At 33.9% G+C, this 12,697-nt stretch overlaps 1 protein-coding gene across 1 annotated transcript; it reads right to left on the bottom strand.

Annotated features, from left to right (window-relative positions):
- Nucleotides 1–2,517: 2,517 nt before the first annotated feature.
- LOC148851786 (receptor-like protein 1) lies at nt 2,518–10,919 on the bottom strand. The gene is made up of 6 exons (XM_088945708.1): nt 10,637–10,919; nt 10,266–10,424; nt 9,997–10,182; nt 9,723–9,890; nt 9,452–9,616; nt 2,518–4,286 (listed from the first exon to the last, which is right to left on the bottom strand). Exons 1-6 carry the CDS (start codon nt 10,917–10,919, stop codon nt 2,518–2,520), a joined length of 2,730 nt encoding a protein of 909 aa, XP_088801834.1.
- Nucleotides 10,920–12,697: the final 1,778 nt, after the last annotated feature.

The following is a 12,697-nucleotide window of genomic DNA, read 5'->3' as shown; positions in this document are numbered from 1 at the left end:
AACACATGATTCTATCGTGAAAATATACCCAGATGTAGACTTTCTATCATCTGGATCTGATTGGAAGTCGGCATCAGTATACCCCTAAATCTGTAATGAGCTACCATCGAAACCAGACAAAATTCTTTTCTTTCTTTCTATACTAGATTAATCATAATATATTAAATTAGTCCTACTTCACATTTTGCGGAAGCTGATTGTAAAATTTGGGTATAACTAGAAATGCCTACCTATTGGTCTTTTTATCGGATGCACTACAAAGGTTGTAACTGGGGATCTCTATGGTTGGCTATAAAAAGAAGTCAAGGTGGACGTTGTAATTTTGTCTTGTTTTATACACTCATATTTGTTGAAGCTTTAATTCTATTTGTTGATTTCTAGAACTATGCTTGAGTACATGGTTATGCACAATTGCATTTGACTGTGAGGACAGTGTGAATACGGTTTTGTGAGGACTGAATCTAAGTTCGCACAGTCAATGATCCTTGCAGTAGAAGGGCGATTTGGATTGTAGTCTCTAGGGATTCCGGCCTCTACATGCATTTTTTCTATAATTTATTTTTTCAATTCTTATTATTTTTTGACAAATTATATGATATTTTACAAGGTTTAAAATATCATGATATTTCAGGTTGTAATTGTTTTAATCCTTAATAAGGGCTATACATTCTCAAATTGTCAAAGCCTAAAAGTAGTAAATACAGAACATAGTTTCTATACGCTCTTGATACACAAGTGTCAAAGACTACTGATATTTTACTGATATTTTGAACGTGTTTTGGGTTTCGAACGTAAAAATCTGAATCGCTAAATGCCCCCTTTTTTCAATGAAACCCTCTGAGAATCATTAATCCAATCCAGTGTTTGAAAAGTGAAAGTGTGCTCAGTTATTTCTCAATCTACGAAACCCATTTTCTAAAAACGCTTAAGCTTCGAGGCGCGAGGCGTATGCCTTGAGGTGAGGCATTTAGATTTTGTTCTAAGGCTTAAGCTTTACAATTTTGGTTTGAAACCTTATAATTGTTATACCATTAATTATTATTTTATTTAATGCTTAAAATTTAAAACTTATTGTTTATAAACTTCTATTTTATGGATATTTGTACCTTCTGCCATTCAAACATTACATATTACATGTTATTTTTATCACTTATAAAATTTAATTAATTTTTTCTTAAATTTTGAGACTAATATCTTACATCACATTGAGACTTATGTCTCACTATTTTAGGCCACTATGCCTCAAAATTACACTTTTAGCTTTTTAAAACCTTTCTTCTACCTTCATACGCAAACTTATTCCGATGCAGTTGTTCTTGTTCCATACATCGCCAATTTGGGTCAGGGGTCAGGGGAATGTTCCAATGGTCCAGATCTAGTTTTCATGGAGGTAGCAAAGCACAAACCAATCAAATATTAAGTGGCATGCAAATAGAACTACTAAGGATCCACTAGAAAGATTATGTTTTTTTAATGGTGTCAGCCCATTCCCCATCCCCTTAACCCCCAACCTTATTGATAGTGGTATTTGATCCCAAGTCTCTAATAAGTCAAAGATCCTATCAACATCATCAATTAGCAACTGAACACAAAATTATGGCTTTCGAAAGTTTTTATATTAATTTAGTGTACAGCCCACGACCTAGTGGCCATGTTGAATAGGTCAACGGTTCAACTAGCCGAGTTGGACAATTTTTTACCAATCCCTAGGTTTTAGGAGAACCGGACAAAAGAATCATGGCCAGGTGATGGTTCAAACAACTCAATTGTTCAGACCAATGACAGGTTGAAAACACCATCAGGTAATGATGAGATGATGATCACTACATCTAGACGTTTTTTTATATATCATCCCAAAGAATTCAAATTGTTGTTGTAGCAATAACACCGAAGACACATAAGAGAGCAACTACCTATTTGTAGGAATGGCAACAAGCCAGGGCAGGGCTGGGTATTATATATATATATATATATATATATATATATATATATATATATTATCATCCCAACCCCAAACCCAATTACCGTGCCTTCTATTTGTAAGCCATTACAAAGACAAAAATAAGTTATCGGATTACAGCATGCTGCAAGTTTTTCTGGTATTGTGTCTTTTAGGTATCATAGTCGAAACTACTGCTCATATTAGGCTTTATGGTAATGAACCTACTGCTCATATTAGGCTTTCTGATAATCTAATATTTCACATTTCTCATTATCAGATTTTCCCTGGGAAGAAAAGACACTTGTAGGTATACATAAACTTTGTTGGGAAATTAAGCTCTAAGAAGAGCTTTCCTTGCTAGTTAACAAGAACCGCCTCATCACTTGTCAAACTTAGGCTTAAAGACTCCTTAACAAGGATTCTTTTACATTTGATTATGTAAAAACTACTATAGTTTTACTTCAAGAAATATAAATATCCATCTTGTTTGGATGTTTTCTTACTACCAAATAAAGTATAAACATCAACATTGGAAATTAAAAATAATTATGTACATAAAATGAAAATCCTAACAATCACTCCCTACACCTGTCAATGCACCCATTAATGACTCCATAGTACTTCCGGCGCCAATTCTTGCTCAAAATCAGCGGGATAATAACACCCCAAAAACCCAATGCATAACAAATAGCCACATATGAATAGAAAAACAAGTCTTCATCCATGACCTTGGCTAACAATTTCTTCTTCCCACCTCCAAAGTCATTGCCTTTAGGCCGTGGTGGCTGGTTCCCGAACAAGGAACAATTCTTTTGTAGCGGTGGTCCACAGAGTTCATCATTACCAATATAACTATTGTTATCAAAAGTAGTGAAGTGATCTTCATAAGGGATCCTGCCTGAGAGGTTATTGAAGGCCACGTTGAAGGACGAAAGAAAATTGAGTTTGGTTATTTGATGTGGGATCCTTCCTTCAAGTTTGTTGTGAGAAAGATCCAAACTTTCCACTTGTTCTAGATTTTGAAAGGATTCAGGGATATGGCCTACCAAAAGATTATTGGAAAGGTTCAATGAGTGGAGTTCTCTCAGGTCTCCTATTTCTATTGGAATTTGACCTGTTAGTTGGTTCATTGACAAATCAATCCCAGTCATGTAACGCAGAGGATCACCCTGGTAAGTGTGCATGTTGCCCTTGGTGGCAAAATTGATTTCGACTTCACTGCCCATTTGGTAGCCTTGATCAAAATAAGGGAGAAACTCTTCAAGTGCAGATTTTTCCTTCCATGATATAATGCTGTTGAGACAAGAAGGTATGCTCCCTGACAAATGGTTATTTGAAAGATCTAATGTGTGCAACTTTGTCATTTGGCATAATAACTCTGGTATTTGGCCAAAAAAATGGTTTCCTCTTAAGTGAAGAACACCCAAATTTGGAAGAACTGGCAGATGATTTGGAAGATAGCCAAGCAAATAGTTCCCACTTAGATCCAACATGTGAAGAGATGGGGCACTTGATGCATTGATTATGATGGGTTTTGTGAAGCAATTTCCTCCAAGATGTAAATCAACTAATCTATCCATTTTGGAAAATATTGGCATACCACGCAACTTGTTGTTTGATAAGATTAATTGTGATAAGATGGTTTTGTTTTGGGATAATCCATTGGGCACTTCTCCTGTTAGGGCATTGTTAGACAAGTCTAGCATTTGTAATTGCCACATCCTACTGAACGAAGACGGAATCTTGCCTTCAAGTTTATTCATTGACATGTTAAGAAAATGTAGGCCGGGAAAGAAGTCACCGATTTTTGTAGGAAGCTGCCCTTTGATTTGGTTGTCAGAAATGTCAAGAATGGTCAGTCTTGTTGTTTCATTTTGGAAAGGCATTTCTGGAAGTTGGCCAACTAAATGGTTACCCCTTAAGGACAAGTGTTTTGGTGAAGTATTATTGTACAACAACCAGGGAGCAATGGTTCCTTGAAGAGAGGTATGAGCTAAAGACACTTTTGTTAACTTGTATTGAGTGGAGAGGAAATTTGGAATGACATTACGACTCTTCCTATTGAGGTTGCAATTGTCTAGATTTAAATAATTTAGTTGGAAAGATGGAATCCAAGATGGTGACTCAGTATCAACATCCAACTTATAATTGTTGGAAAGATAAATTTCAGTTAATTGGGAGAGATTAGCAAACATAGAGAAGGAGAGCTCTCCAGAAAACTGGTTATTTGAAAGATAAAGGGACTCTAGTGAAGTTAGGTTGTTGAAAATCCAAGGAGCAATGTTGCTTGTAATTTGATTATCAGAAATATCCAATAATTGTAAGTTCCTCAATTGACAGAGCCCTGTAAAGAGAATATAAGAGACGTATCCATAAGTATGAAGATGTATTATACTATATTTCATATAACAAGCTAGCATTTCTCAATCAACTACGAGTTAGAGCTTTTCTTTCACTAAATGGCATGGCATTCATTATTGAGTACTATTAATTGGACCTAGAAGAAGTTTTTGTTTAAGAAAAGATGATACCATAATATATCTGAAACTAGAAGAAGTTCTAGTTTAAAAGAAAAAAAAAAGTAATTTTAGAAGTTCAATAATCCATTTTCTCTTTCTTCCTATGCTTGATACCATAATATATTAAACTTGGCAACAAATCATCCTTGCATCATATCTTCCTCAAACTGATTCTAAGTTTCTCTTTCTTTGAGATATTATTCCCAATAAAACATATATCTAGAAACCACCCATGTGAATGTGCAGAGTTCAAACTCAAATAGGTGCTTTACAAACAGGTGAACAGGAGATCTCCGAATTATTAATTTGAGAAATTAGCTGTAATTTTTGAAAATAAAAGGTGGAAATTATTAATTTGAGAAAACTAGTAATATTAACAAGTATTATTTGAATAGTAATAATAATAATTTTTTTAAATAAACACAATAACAATTATTAAATAATCATATTAAGTACAATAATTTTAACAACGAAAATTAACAAAATTAAATAATAAAAGTGATTACAAATTTTTTAAATAATTTTTATTATTCAATAATTTCGTTTATTATTTTTTGTTATTTCATAAATTTGATCAATAAGAGAATTTCACTAATTACAGTAAATTTATTATTCAATAATTATTTATAAATTTGCAAAACTATGTCAAATTTACAATAATAATTTTGATAATATTATTATTTTTGAATTACAAATCATTAATGTTATATTTTCAATAAAAATTTTCATGATGTTAGTGATATTAGGGCAAATTTCTTAGGCTCACAAATACAAATATGTAGAATGCAAATGCATACAGAATAATATAAAATATAAGGTTTTGTATTCTACATATTTGCATTTATACTCCTTCCAAACTGAGCCTAAAGTACCACTAAGGTTTAGTAAATTTACTCACCCACCCCTATCCCAAAGTTTTTGGACAATTGACAATCGTTGGTTATCATTAACAAGAAAATTGAAAAGACTATTTTACCCTTCAATCCTCCTTAAATTATCAAAATGGAAACAACCACCACTCTATTTCTATTTTTTCAAAATGGAAAAAAAGACGAAGCAGCATAAACCTAGCTTGACTACACAACCTCAAATCAGCCTCAAATCCTCTTTTGTGGTTTGTAGTCTACTCGGTCGGAGCAAGAGGTTTACAAATGGAATGACGTCTCTATCCTAGCTACCAGTGTTTAGAAACAGTCTGTCAAAGTGGACCCTAACAAGGCGATTGATGCTAGAAGTCAAAGCACATAGAGCAACGCATCTGGTGGGAGCCAGTGTTCGTCATCAGCTCTTCCGGCCGAGAATTCAAATATCGGGTGGGACCAGTGGTTGTTTAACCTGTCGGAATCAACTATGTCAAATTTGTACCTGATTTTCATGTTCATCGTACCGTGGCGTGAATCATGTTGTGTTTCGGCTTGGATGGATTGAAAACGGTGAATGGAGAAAAGGGTCTCGGAATTACTAAAAAATGCAACTGGGTTTCTGTAATTTTGTTCAATTTGTGAGGTGGGTAAAGGATTATGTTGGATAACTCACCAATCTGTGGCTGAGAATGCTCAACGAACACATTTTCCATTGAGACGTCGGGCGGCTTTCCCCCACCTTGAGAGCCAGACAACCATGGAACATAGCTATTGTGGCGCTAAAATCACAGAACGTACAAGAAAGATGGAGGGAGATTCCAGTTCGGAGTTCAAACTTGTTTGGATTCAAAAAGCATTGGTGAAAAAAAAGAGGGAGCTACAGATCTGAAACACCATTTTTGCCTCCTAAGAAACCCTACCAGCAATAGACAGGAGAATCTAAAGAGAGAAGAAGGTCGGTTGCCTGATGTATTTCGAAAGAGAGAAATAGAATGATGCGGTTGCCTTTGAAATTCTCCTTTTGGATTAATCGGAGATTTTAATCCACGACCACAGGTAAAGTAAGTAAGAAATAGAAATTGCCTTCAATAGATGCGGTTGTTATTCATAGGGAGCCCAGTTTCTCATTGTCGTGGTAGCGGAAGACAGTCTAGTTCGAGTAGTAGTGGGTTCATTATGACCTAGAAACTGGCGCGCTCAAGCTCAGCATGCAAGGAAGCGAAAAGCTGATTTCTCTGCAACTGATGGAAGGACAGAGAAAAAAACTGATTTCTCTGCCACCAAAACTATGAATACAGTGATTCTACCATTACAAACAACAAAGATGAATCGAACTCAACCTTCACAGATCCCTCACTCAATTCCTCTTCAACCAGAGTTACTCCTAGTTTCTTCACTGGATCAGTCCACACGTGAACCCATCTGGCTGCCCTCCTTCGTCAAACTTCAAAAAGTAATGGGTCTCTCCCTACTGAACCTATGGCAGGGAGTGTGATGGACAATCATCTAAATAGAGGTAGAAGGGTTTTTTCAGAATTTTCCAAAAAAAGTAACGGTCACCTGATATTGCAAGTGAAGTGAAGGAGTGTGAGGAAAGATAACGGTAAGAGATGTTTTAGATAATTGTTAGAAAACTTAGGTATTCTAGACAATATGTAAACAATAAGGGTAGAGTTAGTCAATTAACTAACTATAAGGGTAGTTTAGGAAAACTTTCCTAATAATTATAGATAGTTTATAGTCATTATTTTTATAATGAATATAATTTTAAAATATTGATTACGGATAAATAACTAAACCATAAGGATAATTTCATAATTTCAGTAATTGTTGTTATCAATTTATTAGTCATTATTAAAAATAATTATCTATAATTTTAAATTATAAATTATCCATAATTATTAGGATAAATTTCTTAAACTACCCCTACTATTTAGCTACTTGTCAAATTGTACCTAGGGTTGCTCACAGTTCGTTAACCGAATTGTGGGCCCATTTTTGAAACTGAACTGGGGTTATCGGTTTTGGGAAAACAAGTAACTGAAATTCAACCAAAGCCAAACCAATTAACCGATTGACCGATTCGATTCATCGATTTTTCAGTTTTTATATTTACAATATATATTATAAAGTAATATATAAATATATAATAAAAAACTAGAAATATATAATGTTATATTTTAAATAATATATTATATATTATATATTATAAATACATATTCATATATAATGCATATTTATTAATTTATAATATATATAAAAATATACATAGATGTATGTAATATATATATACATATATATATATGTCAGATTTGGTTTTCTATTTTGGTTATCCGTAAATGAACCAGTACCTTTGGGCTTTAAAAAATACCAAACCGAAACTGAACCAACCAATTCGATTAACCGAATTTTTTGTTCAGTTTTGATTTTTCTTGCTCACCCCTAATTATAAATATTATTATTTTAACTATTGTCTTACAGTATCCCTACTGTTTCTGAAATAAAACATTGCTGGTATATAAGATACTCTCAAATCCCTCGATGTGTTTCCTTTTAACCAGTGTAACCTTTTCTTTTATAATCTGAAATAGAACCGCTCGTTGACCTAGGTTTTTATCATTTGAAATAGAATCGTTTTCTTTTAGCCAGTGAGACTTGTTAAAGCTAAGACAAGGCTTTTTGTTTCTAATTTGAATTCGAGAGTTGTAGGTTGGGATTTGGTCACAAAGCTGAGACAAGGCTTTTGAGGAAGGTTTTGTTCTTCTCTGAACAATGGTCACAAAGCTGTTACGTGGTGTCAGGTGTTAACAAAAATTGACAATAATTATTTTAATTTACCATTCATATCATTAAATAATTCTACAATAAAAACATTATTGATAATTATTAATAATTATTGATGATTAAAATATTCTTTTGCCTATGAAAAAATTTGTTATTCAATAATTTTTTATTTCAGTAATTTCATAATAATACTACAATTACCGGTTCCATAGAAATTCCTGATAATTTCAAAATTATTGAAAATTATATAATAACAACAATAATTATTAATTTTTTTTGTAATTTTAGTAGTAGGATAATTATTGAAATTTCAAAATGTGTAAAATTTACAATAAAATTTATCAGTAAATTATCATCATTATATTATTTCCAATAATTAACAGTAAATCATTTTTAATTATGGGTAAATTATTAGAAATTATTGAAATTGTAAGAATTATTTGTTTGAAAATTAGTTTTTACAATTTCATATCAGTTAATTTCATTTGAAATAATAAAAATAATAATATAAAATAGAATGATAATTAATAATATTAAATATATTTGAGAAATATTTAATAAAATCCAGTAATATAATAAAATTAAAAATCAATTATAAAATAATTATGACTAGTTGAAAACTTATAGCACTAAATACTAAAATTAATAGAAGGTGATAAAAATAATAAAGTTAAAATAAATTTACCTACAATACATAACCAAAGGATAATGCTTGGGTCGAACTTGGTCTCACTCAAACCAATTTGCATATATAAAAGAAACTTTCAAATAAAGAGTAGGTAAGATTGATATAATTGGTACCTGTTGGTAAACTTGTGAGCTTGTTCCAGTAAATATCGAGTATTTCCAGTGAAGAGAGATTATTCAAAAGGCCTGAGGGTAGGCCTTCATTGGTTAGAGAGTTATCGTCTAGATCCAATTCCTTGAGATTCTTCAGTCCATCCAATCCTGCAAATGTAAATGCACCACATATATATATATATATATATATATATATATATATATATATATATATATATATATATATATATATATATATATATATATATATTAAATATTAATTATTGTAACTACGTAAACAGGGCTTAATTAAATAAGAGAATTTATTTATTAACAATCCACATAATCATTATTTTTATAATGATTATAATTTTAAAATATTGATTACGGATAATTAACTAAACCATAAGATTGCTGATTTGACATATTGCTGATGTATAGCATGAACGCACCGGTAAATTTAAATTCATATATTAGTGTATAATTAAAATAATTTGTAATTAATTAAGGATCCAAGATATATAAAGAAGGGGAATACATGCTTGTTCGTGTATTAATTATACCCTTTAGAAATGCTGAGGAAGCTTTGAGATTATTGTTTGATAAATCAAGCCTTTCCAGCGACGTCAAATTACGTAGGCATAGTAATGCTTTGCTATTACTTCCAATATTACCCAAATTGTTTCCAGAGAGTTCCAACTCTTTAAGATTGGTTGCTTGGCATAGTGCTGCAATAAAAGACATGAGTAGTAGTAGTGTTATATCCCAATGCAATGCATATATGAACCCACAATTAAGATCATATTAATATATAAATTTTAATTTATACCATACCCTTAATTACAACAGGTGACGAGGCATTGAGATTGAGATCTGTTAAATCAAGTGATTCAAGATTATGGAATAACTGGCACCCTGCTGGTAGAAGTAGTAGTACACTTCCAAGATCATCATCATTTCCCCGTAGCCTCAATTCTTTGACATTGGTGGCTTTGCATACATCTGCAAGCAATGAAAAATACAATTGTGATTATCATCAATTATCATTGTATTTTTCTTATATAATTCCTCTTTATACATATAAATATATAAATACATATAAACATACCGTTTAGGACACCGGGCCAGCCCTGGATGTTATTGTTAGTGATAGATAAAGCGAGATGAATTTGAATTGATGATGATGATGATGGTGAGCCAACATTCTTGTCGAATAGAAGGCAAGGGAGTAAGCTGTTATCACTTGGTTCGGTTACATCTAGAAGTAGCGAGAGATTCCTGGCTCCACATAATGCTAAGACATACACCATGCACCAAAAACAAATTAAATATAATTAATTAAGCAAATCAATACTTAATTAATGCATAATTACTTACCTGTTAATAGTGATGATGAAGACATATTACGTTGCTTAATTGATAAGTATACTGCTTGTAAGGAAGGGAGAGCACGCCCTAGACAGCCAGGGAGTCCATCATGGCCAAGATCGGTCCATGACAGATCCAATGCTTTAAGATTGCGTAGTTGACACAATGCTGTGCAAGCCATTCAAATAGATAAATATCCTTCAATTAAGCATTATTTGTTCTGGAATATGGAATATGTATCTAATCCACCAACAGTTGGCCTCCATAAAAATTTAAATAATGGAAAATCCGATCATTAATTAAACCCACAAGAGCATTATGCTTTAATTCTATTACTTACTGGGAGTAGGAGAAGCAAAATAATATTAATTAGTAATTACCTTGTGGCATAATCCAACCTCCAATGTCGTTGTAAGATAGATCTAGGAATTGCAGGTGTTGGAAGTGAGTGAAAATGGTAGCATTTGGGTACCATTTTCCTACTACACCTGTAGCGTATACCATTTCACCAGAAATATCAATTCGAATCACGACCGAGGATTCATCACATGTCACCCCTCCCCATTCACAACAATTGTCTCCAACCCACGAATACATATCGGAAGATGGATGTGGAGGATGGTTATTATCGTGTAGCGAGTCTCTGAGTTGTAAGAGATCCATCGTTTCCTCCTCCAAACAGTAGGAGTAGGCTTCTTGGCCTTGGCATAATAATCCACCACCAAAGTAATTAGAGAGAAGAAGGAGGAGGGTGACAGCATACAACCTCACCATCTTCTTACACCAACACCAACACCTCATCTCCATACTCGATGATCGCCTTCACTTTCAGTTAAATTAAAAGGGTGGGTTTTATAATTCCAATCCCAAGATTAATTATTGCAGACCAATGCTCATTCATCAGATAGATCCAACTCCAAGATTAATTATAGCAGACAGATGCTCACTCCAAATGACTTTGGGGAGGTCAAGGTTAAGCGGATAAATTCAACTCCAAAATTAATTATTGCGGACCGATACTCACTCCAAATGACTTTTGGGAGGTCAAGTACAAGCTGGTAAATCCAACTCCATTATTAATTAATGCAGACAGATGCTCACTCCAAATGAAATGACTTTGGAGAGGTCAAGGTCAAACCGGGAAATCCAACTCCAGGATTAATTAATGCAGACTGATGCTCACTCCAAATGACTTTGGGGAGGCCAAGGTCAAGCAGATAAATCCAACTCCAAAATTAGTTATTGCAGACCGATACTCACTCCAAATGAAATGACTTTGGGGAGGTCAAGGTCAAACCGAGAAATCCAACTCCATGATTAATTAATGCCGATCGATGCTCACTCCAAATGAAATGATTTTGGGGAGGTCAAGGTCAAGCTGGTAAATCCAACTCCATGATTAATTATTGCAGACCGATGCTCACTCGAAATGAAATGACTTTCGGGAGGTCAAGGACAAGCCGGTAAATCCAACTCCATTATTAATTAATGCAGACAGATGCTCACTCCAATTGAAATGACTTTGGGGAGGTCAAGGTCAAACCGGGAAATCAAACTCCATGATTAATTAATGCCGATCGATGCTCACTCCAAATGACTTTGGGGAGGTCAAGGTCAAGCGGATAAATCCAACTCCAAAATTAGTTATTGCAGACCGATACTCACTCCAAATGACTTTTGGGAGGTCAAGGACAAGCCGGTAAATCCAACTCCATTATTAATTAATGCAGACAGATGCTCACTCCAAATGAAATGACTTTGGGGAGGTCAAGGTCAAACCGGGAAATCCAACTCTATGATTAATTAATGCAGACTGATGCTCACTCCAAATGACTTTGGGGAGGTCAAGGACAAGCCGGTAAATCCAACTCCATTATTAATTAATGCAGACAGATGCTCACTCCAATTGAAATGACTTTGGGGAGGTCAAGGTCAAACCGGGAAATCAAACTCCATGATTAATTAATGCCGATCGATGCTCACTCCAAATGACTTTGGGGAGGTCAAGGTCAAGCGGATAAATCCAACTCCAAAATTAGTTATTGCAGACCGATACTCACTCCAAATGACTTTTGGGAGGTCAAGGACAAGCCGGTAAATCCAACTCCATTATTAATTAATGCAGACAGATGCTCACTCCAAATGAAATGACTTTGGGGAGGTCAAGGTCAAATCGGGAAATCCAACTCCATGATTAATTAATGCAGACTGATGCTCACTCCAAATGACTTTGGGGAGGTCAAGGACAAGCCGGTAAATCCAACTCCATTATTAATTAATGCAGATAGATGCTCACTCCAAATGAAATGACTTTGGGGAGGTCAAGGTCAAACCGGGAAATCCAACTCCATGATTAATTAATGCAGACTGATGCTCACTCCAAATGACTTTGGGGAGGTCAAGGTCAAGCGGATAAATCCAACTCCAAAATTAGTTATTGC

This window comes from Nelumbo lutea, chromosome 5 (genome assembly GCF_056320005.1).
Source record: "Nelumbo lutea isolate HS-2025 chromosome 5, American lotus-T2T, whole genome shotgun sequence".
NCBI lineage: Eukaryota > Viridiplantae > Streptophyta > Magnoliopsida > Proteales > Nelumbonaceae > Nelumbo > Nelumbo lutea.
Note: the sequence above shows the minus strand (reverse complement) of the source record. Positions and strands in the feature narration are given on the sequence as shown.

Bases quoted from the DNA above. Each gene is read 5' to 3' on its own strand.
- LOC148851786 (XM_088945708.1), bottom strand. From the start codon at position 10,919: ATGGATCTCTTACAACTCAGAGACTCGCTACACGATAATAACCATCCT. The intron at 10,183-10,265 runs GTAAGTAATTAT...TGTATGTCTTAG, and splicing joins TTCATCATCACTATTAACAG to CATTATGTGGAGCCAGGAAT. The intron at 9,617-9,722 runs GTATGGTATAAA...CTTTTATTGCAG, and splicing joins GTCACCTGTTGTAATTAAGG to CACTATGCCAAGCAACCAAT.